The following is a 13178-nucleotide window of genomic DNA, read 5'->3' on the forward strand; positions in this document are numbered from 1 at the left end:
AGCAGGAAAGTTATAGGTATTCTTTTTTATTCAACAGCATTCAAAGACCACAAGGTGCACTTATTAGCGTTGAAATGATCCTTTTTAACAAATGGCAAAAATAAAACACAAATGAATAAACAAAATAGTTACATGGGAAATGAAGGATCGTCCACTGAAGCACCTTTATAAGAAAATGGCTCTTGTTGCAGAACACCAGTGATGTCTAATTTGGCTTCTGTGAAGGAAGCAATTTGTGTGATTCACTTTTCCAGGGCCTTCTATTTAGCTGTTTGAGATCACTGTAGCATGGTGTGCTGGCTTTCAGTTTCCTTTAGGGACAAAGAAAGAAAAAGCAGAGCGAACTTAATAAGACTGTAAGGTCTGGAAAGAATACCCTCCAAATGCCATTTGGAGTCCAAGGGAAAGGGAAGGGAGGAAGTGGCCTACAGTTTGGACCGGGCAGAAGACTCTGATCTCATGCTGGGGAGGAAGTATTGTGGCCGAGCAGGCCTTCCTCCTGCTGAGGAAGCAGGTCTCCCTTCGCAAGACCTGGAGTGGAGATGTGCACAGAGATGGGAGCAAGTCCGTGTATGCGGTAAAGGACCGGTTCCCAGGATACACAGCCTCACTCGCAGAACAGAGTTGGGTACTGACTAGAACATGCACTACCTCAGATTTCTGCCAACCGCATAACAAGGAAATAAAATAGAACCACCCAACGGAGAGAAAAATATTTTCAATCTTCTCAAATCAGGTAGCAAGCTCAGGGTGATAAGTATATTTGCAGTACTAAGTCTAGTTGAGCTTATTCATAAGACACGGTATAAACCCGGGCAACATTACACATACCACATTGATAGTAAAGCGAAGAAGTACTAGTTATGTATCATTCTGGATCTATATTTAAAAGTGGCAAGTGGAGAGATTAACGTCAATTTACTCTAAAACTGAGGATTTGAGGTTGGAAAAAAAATCAAGAGTTATTGTACAGGAAGCCTGAAGGAAATCTAAATCCTTCCATCAGTAAGGAACAGTCCAAAGGTAAGAGACAAACTATAAATGTCACAATAACATCATCACATGCAAACAATGAAAATACATTCATAATGTCTGCTCATTTCTGGTTCAATGAAATTGCACAGGAGAAAGTGTGCCTAATGAATGAAAGCCTTGGTGCCTGATTGGGTTGACATGGCCATTAGGATAAGATAAATGGCAATAGAAAGCATTTCGAAGACATAAGAGAGAAAAATTTTAGCTAATGGTGGGTGCTGAAGAATAAAGCAGTTGATATAATCTGGAACTGTCACTTGGGGTACAGGAAAGTAATCACCATGTGATGATGATGATGATGATGATGCAGCATAAAACACTGTGGAAACTACCAGCTAACAACCAATCTACAAATTTGAGAATGATTATTGCACTACAATGACAAACCTAGGAACGAGAATAAAAGTGCCCTAAGGAGCCCTGGGATATAATTGGGACAATAGATGAATAGGTCTATCAAGAGAAGAATTTGTTGATGTTTGCTTTAACACAGGAATTCTTTTGTACTTAGCTGATCCCTTTAATGAAAAATAAGAAAAGTAAAAATTAAGAAAGCGAAAAGTAAAAAAAAGAAATAAAGACCGTCTATAAAAGAAGACATAAGCCAGGGCGCCTGGGTGGCTCAGTCAGTTAAGCATCCAACTCGGTTTCGGCTCAGGTACTGGTCTCAAGGGTGGTGGGATTGAGCCCTGCATTAGCTCCCCGCTTAGCAGGGAGACTGCTTGAAGATTCTCTCCCTCTGCCCCTCCCCCCACTTGCTCATTTGTTTTTTCTCTCTCTCTCTCTAATAAATAAATAAATCTTTAAAAAAAAAAAAAGAATACATAAGCCAGGGGGCCTGGGTGACTCATTCGGTTGAGCAGGGTACTCTTGATTTCAGATCAGGTCAGGATCTCGGTGTCATGAGATCAAGCCCTCCATGAGATTCTCTCCCTCTCCCTCTTCCTCTGCCCCTCCCTCAAGCCCCCCACCTTCCCACCCCCGCTGCTCTCTCAAATTAATTAATTAAAAAAAAAAAGAACACATAAGACTGAACACTTGAAGTGTGGTGGCGACCAACCATTTAACTTCTCCAGGCCTGATTTTCCTCAACTGTATAATAAGGAACTGTGCTAGGTAATGATGACAGTCCCTTTCAGCTCTAGCCTTCTATGTGTACCCAAAAAGAGAAGCTGAGGCAGAGAGGGAAATGGAAAAACCAATCAAGACCACTAGTTCCTGCATGGGTTGGGCTCCTTACAGTACCAAGGAAATGTGATATTTAAGTGAAATTAAGACTTAATCAGTGCCAACGACAGGTTTGTAGGACAGGAAGTTTCTATTTCAGTAATACGTAACCAAGTCCAGAATCACTGAAGATGAAAGTTCAAAAAATAATATTATTGTTGACATTGTTGTGATTGGACACAAACAGCACAAATTCATTTGAAGGACTAAAAAAACTAATTGATTAGTCTTGTCAGCTATCCCCATGCACTTCCTGTTAATGTAATGAGTGCAAGTTTTCATTTATCCAATAGAAATTTTCTTGGACATTTATTATACATCATGAATTGTTCTGGATGCTGGAAATGCAGAGATCAGAAAGACATGATTCCAACCATTAAGGTTCTCACCGTCTAGTGAGACATACAGAGACATAGATGGATGATCATGATGAAATAAGGTAAAGGATGAGAAGGAATGAAGGGTTTGAAGTGGAAGGCTTCTTGGATGAGTGGGCATCTGGACTGAACCTCAAAGAACTGATGAGCATGAACTAGGCTGGCTGGGGAATGTTGGCCTCCTCCTGACCACAGGTACTCTCACAAACAAAGTCACAGACGGGAAAATACAGCCTTATTAGCGCAAGGACTTACAAATGTTCTTGAACTGACATATCATTGGCATACGACATTATATTAACCTCAATCATACAACATAATGATTCAGTGTTTGTACATATTGCGAAGTGATCACTAGAGGAAGTCTAGCTAACACACATCACCACACATAGTCACAGGATTTGTTTTTCTGGTGGTGAGACCTGTTAAGATCTACTCTCTTAGCAACTTCCAAATGTTTTGTTGTTGCTGGAACATAAACTAAGGGAAAAGGGTTGCAGCTGGAGGAAAATGGCAAAGGCCAGACTGTGGGAAATGCTTTATATGTTAAATGATGTAGGAAAGACATTAGGGTTTGAAGCTGATGGCCAAGAAAGAATTCTTGAGGTGTCTTTGTTGCAAAAAGGTGGTTGTATTAAAGCACGGGGAGCAGAAAGAACGGCACTGGGGTCATGAGGAGCGGCGCATTGTGTACTTTCAAGTTGGGAGTGGGTGAGGGATAGCGGAAGTCTCTAAGGAATTTTGGAAGCAAGGTTTCCAGGACCTCGAGGGGGCTAGCTATTGTTGGGAAAAGTCATTTATTATTGTCTAATAAAACCTTAGTCATCTGACCCTTCGGATGTATATTGGTGGGCCATATGCTTGGAGGGTGATTGCCAACACATATCTTGTGCGGTAGAGATAAAGGAAATTTCTAAAGGAACTTTTATATGTTAAAGTAGGCTTACAGGATCGGGGCAGGGGGTGGGGGGGCGCGTTAGGATTCCTTTTGCCCTTAGCAAAGTGTCAACATGGAGGCAGTTGAGTCCCTAGAAGAAGGTCGTTCTACCTGTTTCACGGACCTGTCAGTAGCCTTTAGGTAGTAAGGAAATTTAATAATTTCTCTTCTGCCTTTGTTTCCCACATCATTAAAGAGTTTGTATTGTGTTCTTTAAGGATTATGCGAAAACATGGTGAGATTTTAGGCCAAAAGGTAACATAGTCAAACGGTTGTGAAGGAAGGTGGGAAAGACACCAATCAGGAAGTCATTTCAGTAGTCCGGACAAGAAATATTAAGAGCAAACATAATGGAAATAGAGAGGAAGAGACTTCTTCCAGCAATATTGGGAGACAAAAATGGTAAGACTTGCTAATTGATTAAAGAATGAGGGTGAGGGAGACAAAGGGGTTAAAAGACGAAAGACTCCCAGGTTGGCACGTGAATACTATGACCACCGACTAAAACAAAATAAAGGAGCAGGAACAGGCTTAGAAGGAAAGAAAATCAATTGAATTTAGGATATTTTGAATGTGAGATGTCCATGGGGCATGCGGTGTGAAATCCTACATGGAGTTGGATACATCACAGATGATAAGTTATCAGTGTGTTGGTGAGAGTTGGACTGAGCATGCACAGTAGCAACCAGCAGGGGTAGAAGACAAGGTCCAAGGGAGAACCCTAAGCAGCACCTGTGTCGAAGACAGATCCAAGAGGGACATGAGCAAGATAGAGGAACAGGGGAACAGGAACCCAGTATTTCAGAAGCCAAGGGACTAGTGAGTTCTGACTTGAAGAGAGTGATGGAATCAGAAACACCTAGCTGATCGCCATTTTCCTTGATAAGTCTCTGTCCTGCAGGGGATTTAAATGAGTCTAAAAATGTCTCAGTCTACCATCATATGGGTGGGGAGGGAAGGGGAGCTGTAGGAAAAAAGACCACAAGACGCCTCTTCCTGAATCTCTTCCACAGCCCTCACCTAAAACCTTCGTCCTTCTAGGTAAAGCATTATCTTGTGTCCTGTCTTGCAGGAAAACAGAATATAGTCACTCATCATTACACAGGCAATCCACTTTCCTATGTCTGATTTACAGCATTTCTTTCCAATTTTCTTCCGACTGCTTAGCCCAGTGTTTCAAGTTTTCCGCAGTCTGCCCCCCACGTCCCTGTTTTTGGTAGCCATTCCCGGTATTTTGCCAGATTCTCTACATTTTCTTACGCAGGTGGGAGGGAAAAACTGAAATATTCTGAGGGCCTGGTCGGTGCCAAATGTATTATCTATACATAGCTCAGCAGCCTGCTGGCTTGTGTATCAACAGGACAGCTCTTTGTCTTGCAATTCACAGCTTGGCCTCACATAGGCCGCCTTAAGTCGGCCCTATTGTAAGAATTACATAACCTCACTGAAATTTTAGAACTGGAAGAAAGCATAGGTCTCATCTAGTCTATTTTCCCACTTCCTTGAGAATTTCTCCTACTGAACTCCTCGGATGGCTGACCAGCTCAAACTCAAGAAAGTCCCCTTCATAGACTTGCTACTTTGCTCATCCTAAATATGAGGCAGAGTTTTGCCTTCCCTGTTCATGGCATCTTTTGGGATCTGTATTAACTAGGCCTGGTCTGGTAAACTGTTTGTGGATGAGGTCTTACACAGCAGCAGAGAACCTGCACATGACACTATCTTTATGTTTGCAATTGAATTATTATAAAAACACTACATGACCACAGCTGTGATGTTAACAGTTGTTCTGTTCGACAGGTTGACTGGGTCCATCTCATCAGATTTTGTGTTCTGTACAGTGACACGTGAAGATGTTAAAGTGACAGGTTACTAAGGCCTTTGTTGAGTCCAAACAGCCAGTAAAATAGGAAAATCTAATAAAGTTGCAATATGTTGTTTAAAAAAAAAAATACAGGGGTGCCTGGGTGGCTCAGTCATTAAGCGTCTGCCTTCGGCTCAGGCCATGATCCCAGGGTCCTGGGATCGAGCCCCGCATCGGGCTCCCTGCTCCGCGGGAAGCCTGCTTCTCCCTTTCCCACTCCCCCTGCTTGTGTTCCCTCTCTCGCTGTGTCTCTGTCAAATAAATAAATAAAATCTTTAAAAAAATAAAAAATAATAAATAATAAAAAAATACACCCTTACAGAAGTGTTTTTTTCTTAATTCAATATATTCTAAAATCCACTTAGGGCCTCCAAAGTAGCATTTTTCAAATAATAGAATGGGATGGATAAGATAGAATGGACTAAACGAGGAAAAGATTGGATGGAATAGCAGAGTCCCTTAAAAGCAGTAAGGATAAATATCCTTTCCTGAAGCTTCTGTTTTCATCTGGGAAGGAGGAATCTGTGTATGTGTGTAAACTGTATCTCTTACTGTGTGTTACAGTCCAAAACTCTACATTGCCCCGCTGAATTATTCATACCAACCCCAAAAAATTAATTTGCCTATTCCTGACGTCATTAAGCTTAGCTTCTATTTAAATAAAATTTTTCAAACTGCTGGCATCCATCCAGCTCAACTCGGCTCCTGGTCTTTTTGCAGTTAATCTGCTTATTTGAGCTAACTGCATAGCATTTGATCCAGTAACATTTTATCTAAATGAAGAATGTAAAGAGCCTCATTAAAGAGCTTCTTTCTCTCCCTCCCTTACCCCTCCATCTTCCACCTTGCCACTCCCCCCACCTCCCTCCCTTTCTCTCTTTTATTTCCATGCCACCGCTCTGTTATTTTTCCTGGGACCTAATTGGAAACCCCTCATTTGTATTTTTTGGCAGCCCAGGCCAAAGTTTCCACTGTTGCTGCTACAGAGCTTTCTGATACGTGCCTTTTTCAACACCTCTATTATGCCTAGATGGAGTTCCTTTCTGATAAATCACAAAGCACAAATTCCGCATTGCTAAAAAGACCTCCCCCCTCCTTCAGACTCTCCAAATTAAGCTCACTGTAGCTTTTCTGCTATTGTTGTTTTTGCTAGCTCTTTACTTTTGGGTGGAGAGAAGATATTCGACCCGGTGAGCCACTGCACACCCGAAAATTCTGCTTCGATGCAATCTCGCACAACAGTGCAGTCACTCTCTATGACTGTCACGGCATGAAGGGGAACCAGCTCTGGGGATACAGAAAGGTAAGACTCAGCTCACTGAATGCATTCTCAAACTGCTGGGCTTAAGGTTTTCTACCTCAAAAGTTTGTTAACACACTGTTTTGATTTAAATTGTTACCCAGACACAAGTACACACATTGGATTCAGACATTTGGAGACCAAGAGCAAAGATTAAAGGAAAGATAGGGTGTGCTGCAAGAGGCATTGCTTTTGGCTTTGCTCGTTGTGTGCACACCCATCACAGTCACTTATGAATGAAAAATGGCTTTGAGGGAGCCTGGGTGGCTCAGTTGGTTAGGCGTCTGTCTTCAGCTCAGGTTATGATCCCAGGGTCCTAGGATGGAGTCTTGCATCGGGCTCCCTCCTCAGGGAGGAGTCTGCTTCTCCCTCCCCCTCCACCACTCCCCCCTGCTCCTGCTTTCTCTCTCTCTTTCTCTCAAATAAATAAATAAAATCTTTTAAAAGAAAGAAAGAGAGAGAGAAAGAAAGAAGAAAGAAAGAGAGAGAGAAAGAAAGAAAGAAAGAAAGAAAGAAAGAAAGAAAGAAAGAGAAGAAAGAAAGAGGAAGGAAGGAAAGAAGGAAGGAAGGAAAATGGCTTTTACCCAGAACATGCACTGCAAATGAAGGGACTAGTCTTAGCCCAGACAACTACCAAATGGAGAGACCATGTCCTCAATAAACCAATGTACACATGTGTAATTTTTAAGAATCTCAAGTCACACACACACACACACACACACACACACACACACGCTTATGACCATTTATTTCTATCTCAGTCTCATTTGCTTGGGAGCTGTTTGGGTAAAGACAATTAGATTTACATAAATCCACACTCATGTAGGAGCAATTGTCATGACCTTTCTACAGACTGACCCATTTGTAATTTGGCCAAAATCCTGCCCAAGGATAACTAAGGAGAACTTATCTGGGGAATTTAGGTTTAAAAAAGTATAAAGTTAACATTTAATGATAGAAAAAGAATAGTTCAAAAGCAAATATAAAAAACACGTTTTATTGAGTTGATAAAAAGCAATTAATTTTTTATTTTAAAGTATCTTCATCACGTTGTCTTTTGAAAACTTTTTAGGATACCACACAAATTTCTTTTCAACCTTTTTGGTTTTTAGGGCAGGACTTCCTAAACTATACAGAAAATGTCATACTCACAGTTTTAATCATGAGATTTGGCTATCCTGTGGCTGAGGTAAAACTTACGGAAAGCTAAAGGGAAGACTCTGCAGAGAATCAATATGGGGGACCACTGGTTTTCATACTTGTTCCCCCACTTAATAAGCTTTCTGGTATCCACTCTTTAGGGGTGGGCACCTAAAATCATACTCAAAGGCAGACTTATTTGTACAAGTTCCCTCTGCATACCACCACCCGCCACGGCCTCTGGCAGATGGTGACTCTGTGTCCAGAAAAAGTATAAAACATCAGTTGTATCCTTCTGTTTTCCTTATGAACTGCATCATAAATGATTAATCTTGCCAAGCCCTCTTTGTTATTCAATATGATACAATCTATGTGCAACGCAATAAGAAAGTTGTTTTGTTTTGTTTCTTTGGTTATATTTTTTTTTTAGAGAAACGTTTTGAAGGTTTTGTTTTGTTTTGTTTTGTTTTGTTTTGTTTTTTATCAGAGAGAGAGAGAGAGAGAGAGAGAGAGCACAAGCAGGGGAAGCAGCAGACAGAGGGAGAGGAAGAAGCAGGCTCCCCACTGAGTAAGGAACCTGATGCAGGACTCGATCCCAGGACCCTGAGATCATGACCTGAGCCCATGACCTGAGCCAAAGGCAGTCACTTAACCAACTGCTGACCTTTAAGAAGTTCCTTTCTGGGCACATCAATAAAATCCCTGATTCACCATTCACCTAGTATGCTGGTTGTCCCTGATGAACAGACCATTTCTCATTATTGCACATTTACAGCATGAGACTCAGAACACTCAATAACGTGCAATTAAGCCAAGAAAATACAGTTGTTTTCATTAGGGAGCTTACAAAAGCTTACAGATGGATAAAACCAACTAATACACATGCACCCAGAGCTCCTGGAGTGGGAAAAAAAATGGCTGTGGTGATTTCAAGAGGTAGCTCTTACAGTTTTAACATTTTAAACCTTTCCAGGACCCTAAGGGACTCCGGAAGGGGACCCACTGGATACAATTGTGCTATGGCTCCTTTCTCAGATGCTTTTGTAGCTGCTGGCCTTGCATTACTTGGCAAAAAGTTACATTCACTATGTATTTATATAACAAGCAAGGTATTTATACATAATCGGGAAGATGCCTAAGGCTCAAAATGGAAAGTTTCTGAAATATCTCATCCTGGTCGATGATGACTCAGGCTTATTCAAATGCACCTGTTTTTGAAAGTGCTTGTTTATTTCGTAGGTTATTCCCAAAGCACAAAGAGAGAAAGCACAGAGAAGCCTCTCTGGGGTGTTACCTTGTCTATTTAGATGCACTACTTGGCCCTGGAGGCTTCCAGAGAGCTTAGCATCTTTTGAGGCAGCTTTGGAGCTCCCTCTTTTTATTAGCATATTCATGAATAAACAGGATCCCTAAGACTCTCCTAATTGCCTAAAGGACCGCAGTGGGCCATCTCCTAAGCTCCAGAGGTAATCATCATCATCATCTCCAACTGTTAAGGAGGCATTGAGCTAGTGCTTTACACATATTACCTCAAACCTCACAACCACCTAGGTACAATTATGTATAGTTCACAGAGGAAAAAACCGATACTAGCATGTTTGCGCTAGAGCCAACATTCAGATTCAGGTGCATTTGGCGTTAAAGCCTCTACTCTTTCCTCTGCCATGCTCTTAAGAAATCAGATCAGTATTCCTACGAGAGTTCCCCAGCGCCCTTTGGATTCAGCACCACTGATAGCAACCAACCCCTCCTCCCAGCTACATGGCAACTTCTTGGAGAGGGAAGGGGGCCTGAAGCTCCTTTGCTTGAGTGGGCGAAGGCTGTTGTCAGGCCCCACTTTCTGACCCATTGGCAGCCATTGGCTCTCAGATGTACTTTTCTTTCAGGAAGATTTTTGGGTCGTTTCCCACCTTTACTGAGATATAATTGACATATATAGCCTTGTGTACATTTAAGGTGTACAATGTAATAATTTGATATATGTATATATTGCAAAGTGACCACGACCATCGGTTTAGTTAATACATCCACCACCTCACATAGTTACAATTTTTTGTGTGATGAAAACTTTTAAGATCTACTCTCTCAGCAACTTTCAAATATACAACACAGTATTATTAACTATAGTCACCATGCTGCACATTATATCCCCAGAACTCATAACTGGAAGTCTGTACCTTTTGAACACCTATATCCATTGCCCCCAACCCCACCACCCAGCTTTCAATTATTCTTAGATGTGAGTCATTGCCACCATAAAAAAAAAAAAAAAAAAAGGTGGGGGAATTATAGCCTTGTAACTAACTAGGTTCAGTAATACAATCACGTCCCACAACACAAGTACCAAGGGTAAAGAATCCCATTCTTGGTTTCCTTTTACCACTAGGGGGACCCCTCTTACAAAAACAATGACTTGGTGACAGTGAAAATATTTAAATGATCAACTGATACAAAACAAAAAACTTTCTTCCCTCTTCTTCTACCCTTATATCTAATTAGTCGCTAAGACTTGTCAAACCCCCCACCCTCCGCCCATATCTCAAAAATCTATCCCCTCTGCCGTGTCTACAGCCCCTACCCCACTGGCTGCTCTTCCTCTCTTACCCCTGGATGACTGTCAGAGCTACCTCAAGGGTCATCCTGCTTCCTGTCCCTTCCCTCGCTAACCCATCTTCCATCCTGAACTCAGAGGGAGTTTCTACAAAATCTGGTCATTACATTCCTCTGTTTTATAACTTTACTTGGTTTCCCACTAAGCAGAAGATAAAGTGCCTTCTTACAATTCTTATCCTAGACCCTTCACAATCTGGTAATCATAATGATTTCCTATCAAGCCTAACACATCCTAATTCATCCTGAAACGGTGATCTTGAATAAATCATTTTGCATCTATGATTTTCAACTTCCTTATCAACATAAGAGGGATGATAATTAAGTGGGCAAAACCATGTAAAAATTAGCAGTTTCTGACCACATGATCAAATTTATATTCATATGGCTGACAAATGCAATTTGTACGCTGAAAATAGTGGTAAAGTGTATCCTGATAGACCACATTTCACAGCAACCTATCCTAAGCAATATTAACTACTGTTACCCACCCCCCAAAACTTAAGAGCTATCGCCTTTTTCTTCTTAACTAAAATTTTATTGGAGTATATATAGATTATAATATATATATAATATATATATAAGATATATAATATATATCTTAATTTGGATTTTTCTAGATGTATACCTTAAGTGACAATTTGAGGGCATTTCATTTGGGAGATGCACCCCAAAATCTTGGTAGGAAGTAGGTAAGTGAATGAGAAAGGGATGGGAGCCAATAAAGGGTGAATTATAAAGCAAGTACCACTGTGGGCGATTAGAACTCAATCCTACTAAAGATCTCCGGAAATGGTATAGAGCATGTGTCAGAGAGCAAGGGATTTGGGATATTTATACAGCACTCTAGTCAACCTGAGGTTAAGATTACTCCTAAGAGGAGGGGAGTTTATTCTCTGACATCTCTGGACAGACAGAATTGTTCTTGAAACCAGAGAAAGCCCTTAGGGAGTGAGATACCGTGGCCAACTGAGGGATGTTGGGCCAGCATGCCCTGAATTGGTGAGGCCTGAAGAGCTATGGGCAGGGTACAGATACTACATGAGAATCCAGTTGCTCCACATTTTGATCAACTCTTGGCATTGTTTCTTTTTCTTTTCCTCTTTTCATTTTGTGGTTGTAGAGTGATATCACATGCTTGTTAGCTGCTTTGGATATCTTCTTTGTATAGGACCTGTTAAGTCTTTTGGCCATTTTTTAACATGGGTCATCTGGCTTTTTCTTACAGACTTTTGGATAGATAGAGAGAGAGATAGAGAGATAGAGAGATAGATAGAAATAGATAGATAGATAGATAGATAGATAGATAGATAGATAGATAGATAGATAGAAAGATACAAGTGCTTCGTTGGACATACATATTGTAAATATCTTATTCCAGTTGATTTCTTTCCTTTGTTCTCTATGGAATATCTTGAGGAAGAGCTATTCTTTATGATTAGTGTCTTTTGTGTCCTGTTTAGGAAATTTTTGCCCACACCAAAGTCCTGAAAGTAGTCTTCTAAGTCATCTTTGGAAGATTTATTGTTTAATCTTCTACCTTTTGATATATAATTCCATGAAATATTTTTATGTATGCAGTGTAATATGGGGTTGATTCCTTTTTCATATTTATGTCTAATCGATCAATCACCATTTATTAAAAAGGACATTTTTTTCCCGCTGCATGGAGGTAGCACCTTTGTCACAAGTCAAGGGGCCTAATATTCATGAGTCTATCTATGAATCCTTAGGTTTTTACCATCTAAGACTAGATAGTCTTAGCCACACAGAAAGTAACCTAATGGAAATAAATTAACTTAATCTAATAAGAGGGATATCCAAAAACCCACAACAGCCATCACTCTTAGGGGTGAAATGTGAAAGCTTTCCTCCAGGGACTAGGAATAACATATAATATCTGCTTTCATCGTTTCTATTTTACATAGTACAGGATAGCCTATGCAGAGTAATCAGGCAAAATAAAGAAATTAAAAGGTATGAGAGGGGCACTGGGTGGCTCAGTCAGTTAAGCGTCTGCCTTCGGCTCAGGTCATGATCCCAGGGTCCTGGGATCAAGTCCCATATCGGGCTCCCTGCTCAGCGGGGAGCCTGCTTCTTCCTCTTCCTCTGCCTGCCACTCCCCCTGCTTGTGCTCTCTCTGTCTCTGTCAAATAAATAAATAAAATCTTTAAAAAAAAAATAAAAATAAAAAGTATGAGAATTGGAAAGGAACAAATAAAACAGTCAATTCACAGATGAAATAGTATATAGAAAATCCAAAAGATTATATATTCAAACTATTAAAACTAATAAGTACCTTTAGAATAGTCCTGGATACAAGGTAAATACAAGGAAAACAAATGTCTATATACCAGCAACAAAAAAATAGCAAATGAAATTCAAAAATAATTTCATTTGATCACCATGAAAAGCAAAATAAATCTCACAACAGAGGTCAAAATAAATCTCACAACAGAGGTGAAAGACACTTACACAGAAAGCTATAAAACATCACTAAGTGGAATTGAAAGCTATATGGGGGGATCTATCATATTCAAGGATATGACTCAACATTGTGAAGATAACAGTGTTTAAAAAGGTATATGCATTTAATGCAAAATCAGTCCAACCCCAGCAGGTTTATTTGTGGAAATTGATAAACCGATTCTGAAATTTATATGGAAATGAAAGGGCCAAGAATAGCCA

General features: G+C 40.5%; 1 protein-coding gene across 1 annotated transcript in view; it reads left to right on the forward strand.

Annotated features, from left to right (window-relative positions):
- GALNTL6 (polypeptide N-acetylgalactosaminyltransferase like 6) overlaps positions 1-13178 on the forward strand; it is a 1233119-nt gene that overhangs the window by 1209909 nt on the left and 10032 nt on the right. Inside the window, exon 12 of the mRNA XM_025874463.2 lies at positions 6594-6743. Within this exon, the coding sequence (XP_025730248.1) occupies positions 6594-6743 (150 nt within the window). The remainder of the gene's footprint in view (positions 1-6593; positions 6744-13178) is intronic.

The sequence above is a fragment of the Callorhinus ursinus genome, unplaced genomic scaffold, assembly GCF_003265705.2.
Source record: "Callorhinus ursinus isolate GAN/ISIS: 27379988/994484 unplaced genomic scaffold, GSC_fseal_2.0 scaffold4, whole genome shotgun sequence".
NCBI lineage: Eukaryota > Metazoa > Chordata > Mammalia > Carnivora > Otariidae > Callorhinus > Callorhinus ursinus.